Genomic DNA, 12430 nt, shown 5'->3' with positions numbered 1-12430 from the left:
GTAATCCCTTAATCCTTTTAGCTGTCGCGGGCTGTTCTTGCTACTTAGTTCTGATCCTGCTCTTTGAGTCATGTGTTTGTAATTAAGCAAGCGGTTCCACACCCAGCAAATGTAATCTGCTAGGATAGGTTCCAACAAGAAAGAAGTTAAAGTCTCATTCTTCCAGCCTTACCCTATGTGAGGTACCTTACCGAGTTCACATATCCAAACCTGTAGTTTTTTGTGTTCCCTCTAATATCAAGCAACACTACGACTCCCCCAATGCATTAGATTGGCAAACAAAAGCCCATGAGCAGAGCAATGCTTATGTGCTGACTTGGAGTCCTGTTGTAGTCCAGGCCTGCTGTGGAATGTATGAATTCTATGTGGCCAGTGCCACTGGAAATCATATGGCAGAGGAGCCTACGCAACACTATCAGGAACCCCTGCAGTCATTAGAGCTTTATTTTATTTTGTATTTTTTTTATTTGGTTATTTATAACACGCTTAATACCCAGAGGTTTCTACGCGCGGACCCAGGGATCGAACCTGTGTTGCTCTGCAACGTCTTGTTTCCAAGGTGAGCACGTTGCCCCTGAGCTATCCTCCTGAAATTGACCTCCAAAATAACTTTATCATAACCTCCCCGTACAAAGCTTCAGATACATAGATGTGGGATTTTCCTATGTCAGATGTCAGCAATTTAGCCAGTCCTGGATGTCTCGCTGCAGCCTGGTAGCAGTTATTTAAGTTTTTATTGTATCATTGCTGGACTACAAGTACCAGAAATCCTAGAAGAAACACGCATAACTGACATGAAATGACTGAGGGCAACTGAAATTGACCTGCATCCTATTCTTACCATGCCTTCCACCCCTCCTATCACGCCCTCGACGGGTGAGCATTCGGATGCGTGGCCGTAGCAGAAGCAGCTCCCCCGGACCACCAGCTCGAACACCGAGTAGTAATACTTCTGGAGAACTTCCACCCGCTGGTCCAGCAGGTTGTCGCCCAAGGTGTGCAGTTTGGTGAAGTTTATCCTCAGGTTGGTGATCTGAAGAAGCTCTGGTGGCGACAAAACTTGGCATTAGTGTAATAGAAAACCAGGTGCCTCGACAACGGGGGTACATGTGGAGTGAACTTAGCCTGTTCCACCTTGCTTCAACCTCACAGCCTCCAGCCTCACCTTTGCTCTCACTTTAGGATAACTGCTATGTTCATAGCAGCATTTTTAGATTTAAAATTTTCACTGGAGGGTGGGGCTGAGGATACGAACCGGTATTGCTCTGCGCTGTTTTCCATTTATGACACAGCTTTTTGCCCCTGAGCTATCCTCTCAATTATATGTTTAGAGCTTTAAATAAAGGCTCACATTTACCGGTGCGTCTTCTAAAAGTAATGTATTCAGTACTGGGCCTTCAGAATAGGCAACCCGGATTTAACAAGGGTGAGCGTTGGTGAAAATATTTGCAACAACAGAGTTTTACTTGGCAAATGAATGCACGCTTCTTCTCGGGGCTAAAACCCTGAACTTTTATACAGTTCTACTAAGAACCGAAATATACATATTTTCAAATTCATTAGGTTCTGCTTTAGGAATCATTCCTCACCTGTTCGGAAAGAAAAAAAAGACTGACCTTCTTTAATTAGGCATAGCAAATGTTCAGAAAAAAACACACATATTCAAATTGTTGCATACACATTTATTTTAAATGCTAGCGTTCTTTAAGCAGCTTTGCTTTGCTGCAAGTTACCGGTTCTGTTGTGCAGATTGTGGATTTAAGAGAAATTGATCATAGCGCTTCGCTCCTTACGTGTCCGTTTTTGGCGCTAAACTCTCTTCACTGTAACATTTCCCTCACTTTTGCTTTTTATCGTCTGATGAAGAAACTGAGTGACTTTGAAAGCTCATGCATTATTTAATCTCAGCATATTTCCAGTTATTCCAATTAAAGGTGTTCAAATTGAAATAATTTTAATTTAGTAAATTAATTAGAATTCTTTTAACAACCAACACCAACTTTACAAAAAAAGGTTTGCAAGCGCTTCTTTACTACATTGGCTAGAACATTGCATAGTAATAATTATTATTATTGTTATTAAGCAGAACTAATTAAAACACTTTTTAAATTATGCCACTTCTATTATTTAATGGTTCTGTTACTCACTTACTGAATTTTTATTTTATGTATTGAATGATTTCATTATTGTTTTATTTGGGTTTATTTATTTTTGTTTATGTGACTTTTAATTACAAAATGTTGATCCATTATTAAATAAATATATATATTTCAGGAATACCCCACATTTGTGTACCATGTTTCAGCTATTCAGGGGTATTTTTACTGCATTTGTTGTTTGATTTGATTTTGATTGTATTTTTATGTACATAGCGCTATACGCCAAAGCGCATTACAGGAATGAAAGGGTACACAATTTAACTAGAAAGCAAGTGAATTTTTAGGTGTGAGCGGAAAGCAGGTAAGAAGAGAGAAATCATAGGGCGAGAGGAAGCGCCTTCCAGTGTTTGTGGGCAAGAGAGAAAGAACAGAAACAGGAGTTAGCCCAAGGGGGACAAGGAACAGTAAGAAAAAAGAGTTTCAGAGCGAAGAGAGCCAGATGGGACATAGAAAGAATTAAGAGAGGAAAGCTAAGAAGGTGCAAGATTATGAAGACATTTAAAGACCCAGCAGAAGAAATTAAAGAGTATACGTGATTCGAAAGGGAGCCAGTGAAGTGAGGCAAGAGCAGGGGCAATAGAGTCGAGGGAGGATAGAGAAAAAAGGAGACGTCTAGCGGAATTGTAGATGGAACGAAGGGGAGAGAAGTGAGTAGCCGGGAGGACAGAGAGAAGAGAAGAACAGTAGAAGAGACGGGAGAAAATAAGAGACGAAACAAGAATTTTGGTAGCTAGAAAGGAAAGAAAAGGTCTAGCCTTTTGGATATTAAAAAGATGAAACCGACCGGAGCAGGAATGTGTAGATAAATGAGAGGAGAAGGAAAGGGAAGAATCAAGAACAACATCAAGATTAGGGGCAGAGCAAGAAATAGGAAATGAAGAAATGCGAAAAGAGATAAAAGGAGGAGAAAGGGGAGAGGGCACAGTAATGGCAGTCTTGGAGGGATTAAAATGGAGATGAGCTGACATCCAAGACTGAATAGCAAGAAGGCAGGTGGTGAGAGCAGAGTGAATAGTCAGTGAAAATGAAGAAAATGAAAGAAAAAGCTCGGTATCATCACATTAAAGAAGATGGGAAAGGCCAAAGAAGGAGACAAGAGAAGCACGAGGGGTTGTGTAGAGGGAGAAAAGCATTTGAGCCAGGTCATATCCCTGGGGCTTAGCACACGGGAGAGGAAGTGTAGGAGAGGTAAGGTCGGCATAGGATACCGAGTATGTGCGATTGGAGGGATAGGAGGGAAACCACTGTAGATCAGAACCACGGGGCCGAGAGATAGAAGGGATTGAAGAAGAAGAGAGCGGTAAAAGGTGTCAAAAGCGGCTGACAGATCGAGTAGAACCAAGAGAGATGATTGTTTAGGCTGGCGAGCAGAAAGAAGTGCGTCCAAACAAAGAGAAGAGCAGTTTTAGAGGAATGGAGGGGACGGGAAGCAGATATAGATTGTTGACATGAGTAGAAACCTGAGAATAGATGATGCACTTGAGCGGTTTGGCTAGAAAAGATTAAAGTGAAATAGGTCGGTATTTGGATGAGAGAGAAGGATCCATGGAAGGTTGTTTAAGAACAGGAAGAATAAATCATGCTTGAATGAGGTAGGGAAAGTAGGAAAGTAGAGCCACGCATGAAGAGACACGGATAGACGTTTGGGATAAAAGCGAAGGAATGGGCAGAGGTAGAAGCTGTAGGGTGGGCTTCGGAAGAAAACAGGAGATGTTGGCAGGAGAGAGGGGGGGAAAGGAAAATAAAAGAGGGAGCAGGGATTAGGAGCCAGAGAGGGAAGAGGCGGGAAGAGCAAGACACGGAAATAGATAAACAAAGAAGGGTGACTTTGGAAGAAAAGTAAGAGGAAAGGTCAGAGGCCACGAAAGAGATGAATCAGGAGTGGAGGGAGAGAGAATGCAGTTAAGGACCTGGAATAAATGACAAGGATAGGAGGAATTGAGAGTTAAGAAGGTTGGTGAATAAGTGTTGTTTAGCAAGAAGAAGAGCAGCGTCATAGCATGGAGAGAAGAGAGATTGAGAAGGTCGGAAGGGGTTAGAGATTTCCTCCTGTGGCGTTCAGCGCAACGCAAATAACGACGCAGACAAGGAAGAGCCAGGGCTGAGGAGGCTTGCAAGATGGAAAGAAAGAGCAAGAGGAATAGAGAGGATAAAGCGTAGCAGGAATAGAAGTTGATAGTAATGAGGAAAAGGAGTTGACCGAGAATGATGCAAGAATATCCAATGAGGGAAGAGAAGATGTTAGAAAAGAGATGAATAGGGACGTGTAGAAAGACCGAAGGTCACAGTGAAGGAATAAACAAGACGAGGAAGGAAAAGGGGAAGAGTGAGGAGGAATAAGTGAAAAAGAAAGGAGAAAGTGGTCAGAAAGATAGACCGGCAGGGCTGAGACTGAAGAAAGAGCAAGCGGGGAAGAGAAGATGAGGTCCAAAGATTAACCAAAGATATGGGAAGAAGGAGGGGGCACAGGAGCAAGATGGTATGAGTCAAGAGTAGCGAGAAGTGGAATGGCTGAATGGGTGAAGGACAGATCGAGGTTGACGTCACCAGGGAGAATGAAAGGAGCATCAAGTGGAAGAAGAGAAGAAAGTAAGAGATGAAGGCCATTGCAGAAAGAATGAAGAGGCCCAAGGGGGAGATAGATCAAAAGAAAGGTCCTCGAAAAGGGCTTTGTAAAAGATGAGACCTGATACTCAAATGATGGAAAGAGGGGAAGGTTGGACGGAGGAGAGGGAAGGGTGCAGGAAGACCAGAAAGGAACCTGCAGTACATTTCTTTTTTGAGGCTGTCACTTTCTGTCTACAGTACATGGGCGGATTCCCATCAGTGATTTTGTGCTATCACTTAAATTCGGAAAATGCAGAATATTCTTTTCAATTTCATCTCATTCTCATTGTTATTGTCAATGTTGGGAGCATAACTTTCACATGGAATTAATGTATTCCCAGAAATTAGAAAATAATGTACATCCATTTAAATCCCAACTACATCAAAACGGTGACTTTAAAATAAAACAAAATACAAATAAATGTCATGTTCTTTGTGCCTAGCTGCCCTGTGCCAACCCAAAAAAAGAAAATACTAAAGTTACTTTGGATTTTTCACTTACTTTGTTGGCAGCAACAAAATCCCAATATTATGTTTTACTTGTGCATATAAATGTTCTATAACTTTTTTTTAGTACTGTTACACATTTAACTTTTTAAAATATATTTAATGTGATTTAGTTTAAATAAACTTTACACATATTCATCATTTTAAACTACATATAGTGACATAAAAACATAATAATATAGTGACATAAAAACAAACCGTATATATATACATTAAAGAAAATAAAAAATATAAAAATCTACATAAAATATGCATTTTATATCAAAATCAAATTAAACACCCCACAACAATAGTCTTTGGGCCTCATTACACGGAAGGCGGTGAGCCATGGCGCTATTAGGGTTTACCGCCCCATTCCAAGGTTGGAGGGGCGGTAAATCCCCCTTCCGCCATTGCCCTTCCCCATTCCCATTTCTGCCCCATAGGGCCGCCGTAATTAGCTCCGAGGTCCCTTAGCGGGTTGGTTTTTAACGCCTGCAAAAAGCAGGCGTTAAAGCTCCAACCCGCTAAGGGACCTCGTAGTAAGGCGGTAATGGTTAACGGTCACCGTTACCATTAACGGTGGCCGTTAACCATTACCGCCTTCCGTGTAATGAGGCCCTTTATCTCTTAGCTTTGACGTATTATATGGCATATTGTCCTCATTCTTCATTGGCACACTCTCCATATGCCAGCTTGACCTGTGTATATCATAACAGGCCTCATAATGATACACCCAGTTTGACTTCCACCTTCAGCCACACATTATAGAGTGCAGTTAATAGCTGCATACTTTCGGTATTAACACAATGGTTCCAAAATGACATCTCGCCTATAGTATCCCAGTTGTGTTCATAATTTCCAAGGTAATATTTTATGTCACCCACCATTGCATGGCATTCAGTGAGGACATGCTTAGCTGTTTCAAGTAATTCCTGCTTCTTGCAGAGGCGACAGAATCGCTGTTCTTTAGGTATCTTGTCTATCATCCCCGTAATCATCTTGATGGGAAGATGTTCTAATCTTTAATCTTAATAGAAGTATACATCTTCTAAGCCTGTTGGACGGGCATAGCATCAAATATTGTTGCGGCTTCTTGAATGTGTATAGCCTAGATTGCACAAAATTATACCTTCTCAGCTTGCGGAGATGTTCGTAGTTCTCCAGCCAGTCCCATAGCTCTACCCGTCTACCCAATACAACCTGCATTTCCTCCGTGTACGGCTCTGGTCGGTGTGACCAACAGATGTCCCTCAGCAGTTGTTCCATCTGGTTTGCCATTTGGCAGGTAGAACTTTCTTTATTCATTTCCAGGGCAACTGTCGTCAATAGAGCATTTCCCGTTCCATTCACCATTTTTAAATATAGCCCTACTCTCTTTTTCAAGACCAATGCTTTTAAAGATATCAGTCCGAGCTCAAGTCTTAGAAGAGCCATTGGGATACAGGTCAGGAGTCCCAATACCTTCCTCCAATATTTTCCCTCAATCAGTTGTAACCAGTTCAGCTCCAGTTGAATCAGTGCTTCTAATCCATACTCCATCATAGGAGAGAATACTTGGAAATATAGGTGGCAAGTTCCCCAAAGGGCGTAGCCTCCCTGTTTTATTGTGAAACTTTTGAAGAGGACTGTAATTTGAGCTGCTCTTATCATACGATTACGCTTGCATATAAGATATTCACCTTTGGGTTGTAAATCGATTCCAAGGTATCTATACACAGGAACATATGCAATTTCAACGCTATTAATATAGAACTTAACACGTGTAGTTCTTTTACTTGTATATCTTATCACGTGAGTTTTCTCTACATTAATAGCGAGGCCATTGTTTCCAGAGTATTCCCAAAGGGCTAGGGCTGATCGACGTAATCCACTAATGGTGTGATCAAAGATCACTAAAGCATCAGCATATGCAAGAACCGAGCAAGGTGTTTTGCCAATGCTCGGAGAGCAATTATTAGCCAAGGCTATTGTCAGAGGTATATCATGTACATATAAATTGTACACTAAGGGGGCAGTCACACACCCCTGTTTAACCCCTCTGTTCTGTAAGACTTTATCAGTCATATGGCCTTCCTGGTCTAATTTTAATTTCACTTTAGTATTCTGATGTAATAACCTGAGAGAGTACAGGAGATCTTCTGGGCAGCCTAGTTTTTGTAGCTTTATCCATAATTTCCCTCTAGGAATAGTATAAAATGCCGCCTTGAAATCGACATAGAGAGCGTACAGGGGAGGTTGTCCATTCTGTCGTGCCCCACTGCGCATAATGTCCATAACCAAAAGGTTATGGGTGGTGGAATAACCTTGCCTGAAACCGCATTGAAACCTGCAGAAGATGTTAGATCTATCTACCCATAGCCAAATACTTTACTGGTGGTATCGAGCATAGAGAGTAATCTGTAGTTATTAGGATCCAGGCGATTTCCCATTTTGAATATTGGTATTAAAATCGCCGACTGCCAGGAGCACGGGACCTTACCTACACTCAATATCTCCGCAAACAAGATGTTGAGTAAAGTAGCCCAAAAGTCAGGATGGCTCTTAATTACAACATTGGCCAGTCCGTTAGGTCCTGGGCCCTAGAAGATTTCAACAATGTGATCTCGGACAAGATTGAGTCATAGGAGATATCTATAGTGAGTTCAGATTGTATTTTACTTGCCAACGTTGTTTCCTCACATTCAGTTGCTATATTACGGTTCTCCAGAAACCTAATCCACGCGGCACTACCAATGGGGTTTGCAATCTGTCGTGTTCTATTCCCCCTAGCTTCATTCGGTAGTGCCCAGATGTTACATGTTTTCCTCGAGCAGATGGCCTGCACTAACCTTTGCCATGTTGTATTTCTATTTACACATTTAGAAATGCTTATCCTCCTGAAAAATAAGAAGTAAACCCTTAATGCATTACTTACAATGAATTTCCCACTCAAAGTTGCGAGGAAATAAACTAATCCCAACTTTAATTTAAAGTTATAAAAAAAGTTTCCAGATATATGTTTATCATGGGTTTACTTGACACAGTTAACAAGGGAACCCTGAAATAAACAACCCCGCAATGTCCCCTTATTTCCTCCCCCTCCTCATCTCCCCTTCACCCAGTGGGGGCACTGCATGTTCCTTACTCCTTTCATCTGCACCTGGGGCCTTTAAAGATGGTCTCTATATGTGCCATACATCAGCGCATCAATGATGGTTCATTAGATGAATTGCTTTTCACAGCACATTTTTTAGCCTCGATCTTTTTTCCAAATGTATGTCTTCTGATAAAACTTTATTTTACTTCCCAATGTTCACCTCATTTTCAACAAGCTGGTCAAATGTCATCAAATGTGCAAGATGGCAGCTGTTTTTAAAAGAGAAGAGGTGCACAAGAGCAAGCCTGTGTGAGTGAGCACATAGAAACCAAGCAGTCGCGTGACACATATCACACTGTCTATCACACTCTGGTTCAAGGCAGCCTACTGCATTCTGGGACACAAATAAACTGCAGGACCAGAAATGCAAAACGCTATATGTTGACATCCAGGGCAGGCTAGATGTGTCCGCATACCACGACAGCACCTAAATCACTCAGGCATTGCTACTGGACCAGAGGAAGCACCGGGTAGGTGTGTGCTCTGCTGCCCACACCGTGTCCCAGCATCCTCTGATGCCACACGTCAATGTGTGTTGGCAGTTACTGCTGGAACTGTACCTTGGATTTCAATGCTGTAGGGGTCCTCCACCTTGATGGCTGGGTCCAGAACTTTGAAAATCACCTAGAAGCAAGACAAATATTTGATTTTATTACACTGTGTTTTTAAGAGTGCAAGCCTCTCTCTTGAGGAGTTTGGCGAGAGATATGAAGTGCTCACTGTTTGGTACTTTCAGTCACGTGTTTGAATTTAGCAGGGCTGGCTCCGCCTATTATCATTCCAAGGACAATGTATTGAGTACCAAGGGGCAACTTACAATAATACTGTATTTCTTCTATAGCGCTACACACCCATAGGTCTCAGAGCACTGAAATAACAGATGACATTATTATGCCACAGAGTGGTACTCAATGTATCGACCTCGGAGGGATGAAAGGTTGAGCTGACCGTGCCGGGATTCAAAGCTGCCACAGCAGGCTATGCACTGATATCAGTGGTGAGCGCTTAGCTTGCTGTGCTATCTGACCATCTGCAATTACAGCATTTGGGAGTGGGAGGAATCCGGCATGTAGAGCCACAGGACCATGGGATATCATATGAGAACTCCTTGCAAATCAAATACAAAAAATGAACAGGATCGATCATTAGAATCAATCCCACCGAAGCTTGGGTACTGAACCTTAGTGGGTGTCACTTGTACATCAAGAGGGAGGGGTATAGTACTTTATCTGGCATCCCCTTCAGATGACCAGATTGGATATTGAACCCTCAGATTGAGTCTCAGGTACACCATGCAAGTTTGGTGTGTAGCATCAGATTGAATCTCATGTTCACAGTTCAGGTTGGGTGTTGTAGTCTCAGATTGCGTATCTCGTACACCATGCAGGTTGTTTGTTGTAAACACAGATTGACATTCACATACACCATTCATGTAGGATGTTGTAACCTCCAATTGAGCCTTTTGTACACCATGCAGGTTGGGAGTTGTAACATCAGACTGAGTCTCTGGCACACCATGAAGGTTGGGTGCTCTAGCCCGAGATTGTGCCTCTTGTACACCATGAAGGTTGAGTGTTGTAGCCTCAGAGTGTGCCTCTTGTACACCAAGAAGGTTGGGAGTTGGAACATCAGACTGAGTCTCTGGCACACCATGAAGGTTGGGTGCTCTAGCCCGAGATTGTGCCTCTTGTACACCATGAAGGTTGAGTGTTGTAGCCTCAGAGTGTGCCTCTTGTACACCAAGAAGGTTGGGTGTTTTAGCCTCAGAATGAGTTGTATGTACCCCATGCATATTGGGTTTTGAAGCCTCAGATTGGGTTTCTTGTACACTATGCAGGTTGAGTGTTGGTAGCCTCAGATTGTGTCTTATATACACCATGCAGTCTCGTGTTGTAGCCTCGGTTTGGGTATTGTAGCCTCAGATTGAGTCTCTTGTACACCATGAAGATTGGGTGTTGTAGCATCAGATTGAGTCCCTCCTAAACCATATATATTGAGCGTTCTAGCCTCAGATTGAGTCACACACCTATCATTCATGTTGGATGTTGTAGCCTCGGTTTGTGTCCCACATACACTATGCATATTGTGTGTTGAAGCCTCAAATTGAGTCCCACACACACATATTGGTTGTTGGAGCCTCAGGGTGGGTCTTTTGTACATTATGCACATTGGGTGTTGTAGCCGCAGATAAAATCTCTCGTACAGCATGCATATTGAGTGTTGGAGCCCTAGATTGAGTCTCACGCGCACCATTCATGTTGGGTGTTGGAGCCTCAGTTTGAGTCTCACATACACCATGCACGTTGGGTGTTGAAGCCTTAGATTGAGTAGCTTTTACACCATGTATTTGAGTGTTATAGCCTCAGATTGAGTCTCACACACATCATTCTTAGTGGACGTTGAAGCCTGAGATTGAATCTCTTGTATACCATATATATTGAGAGTTATAGCCTCAGATTGAGCCTCACACACAATATTCATATTGAGTGTTGAAGCCTCAGATTGAGTCTCTTGTACACCATGTATATTGAGTGTCACAGCCTTCGATTGAGTCTCTCACACACACCATTCATATTGGTTGTTGAAGCCTCAGATTGGATCTCTTGTACACCATGTATATTGAGTGTTATAGCCTCATATTGAGTCTCACACACATCATTCATATTGGGTGTTGTAGCCTCAGTTTGAGTCACACATACACCATGCAGGTTGGGTTTTGAAGCCTCAGATTGAGTCTCTTGTACACCTTGTAAAATAAGTGTTATAGCATCAGATTGAGTCTCACACACATCATTCATATTGGGTGTTGAAGCATCCGATTGAGTCTCTTGTACACCATGTATATTGAATATTATAGCCTCACATTGAGTCTCGCACACATCATTCCTATTGGGTGTTGTAGCCTCAGATTGAATTTCTTGTACACCATGTATATTGAGTGTCAAAGCCTTCAATTAAGTCTCTCTCACACACATGAATTGGGTGTTGAAGCTTCAGATTGAGTCTCTTGTACAACATGCGTATTGAGTGTTGTAGACTCATGCAGAGTCTGGTGAGGATGAGGGGGAATGGAATGGATATTTGAAGATGCAGGTTTTCAGCAGTGGCCTACATGTCTGCAAATGCTAAACAGCTTGACCGGATAGAGTGGCACGTTATGAATGAGTGGGTGCAGTAGACAATGGCCAGGGACTCTAAATCACCCACCATCCGGATGGGTATTCTTGTGTCTGGGGATTGCACGCACGTGTGACTTTTCTTATGGATTCCTTTATGTTAGCTGGCAAGTGGATTTATCCTTTGCGGTCAAATAATTGATATTTAAAACAGATCTCTTATTTATTTGCCCCGAGCTGTGCATAAATTGCTGAGATTTGATAATGCCAACTAAACTCAACCATGAATCTGTCAACTGTAATCTTTCCTTGGAAGGTTTCAGAAGTCAGCGTTATAGACTCTCCAGGCAACAACCAAGACAACAGGACAAAAGGATTGTCCTGGCTCTCTACTAGGAATGTGCCACTTTGAACAATGATTTGCCCAGTTCCATGAAATTGCACTCTTAACATTGCCAATTTCTCCAAATGGGTAGAATCTAGGCAAAATCCACCAAACATATGTCATTAATATATGTCATTTGTGGTGAATAAAAAAAAAATTGAGACTACCCTTGTTTCTCTTTCCGATTGGCTTTGCTGCAATCTAGGTTGCACCTGAGTAGTTCATAAAGAACAACACACCCTACAATCATTGTATTCAGTGTGTAGGTTCAATAAATGGTTTCACTGCCTGCAACAAGCAGTGGCGATTGGCTGACACTGGCACCCACACCAGCGCTGAAGGTGGAAGAGCGATAACAGTAATTATGGTTTATAGGAATCTATTGTCTTCCAGACAGGAATTCTGGCAAGGAACACCAAGAACTTGGGCGCTGGTTCCTCGTTTAAGGTCACAGAGCTGTGAAGAAGCCGGATCCGCGTAAAGGAGAGAGAGAAGAGGAGAGATTATGCCTGATTGGTGTGAAGTGAATTCCAGAATC

At 42.3% G+C, this 12430-nt stretch overlaps 1 protein-coding gene across 3 annotated transcripts in view; it reads right to left on the bottom strand.

Moving 5' to 3' along the window:
• LOC138566223 (laminin subunit beta-1-like) overlaps window positions 1-12430 on the bottom strand; it is an 882924-nt gene that overhangs the window by 343857 nt on the left and 526637 nt on the right. For all 3 annotated transcript variants that reach the window (XM_069643284.1, XM_069643285.1, XM_069643283.1), the window contains exons 7-8: window positions 8952-9015; window positions 842-1044 (exon numbers count right to left, since the gene is read on the bottom strand). In XM_069643284.1, the coding sequence (XP_069499385.1) occupies window positions 842-1044; window positions 8952-9015 (267 nt within the window). The remainder of the gene's footprint in view (window positions 1-841; window positions 1045-8951; window positions 9016-12430) is intronic.

Source organism: Ambystoma mexicanum, chromosome 2p (genome assembly GCF_040938575.1).
Source record: "Ambystoma mexicanum isolate Mex_15411 chromosome 2p, UKY_AmexF1_1, whole genome shotgun sequence".
Classification (NCBI taxonomy): domain Eukaryota; kingdom Metazoa; phylum Chordata; class Amphibia; order Caudata; family Ambystomatidae; genus Ambystoma; species Ambystoma mexicanum.
The sequence above is the reverse complement of the archived record's forward strand: the minus strand, read 5'-3'. Positions and strand labels throughout refer to the sequence as shown.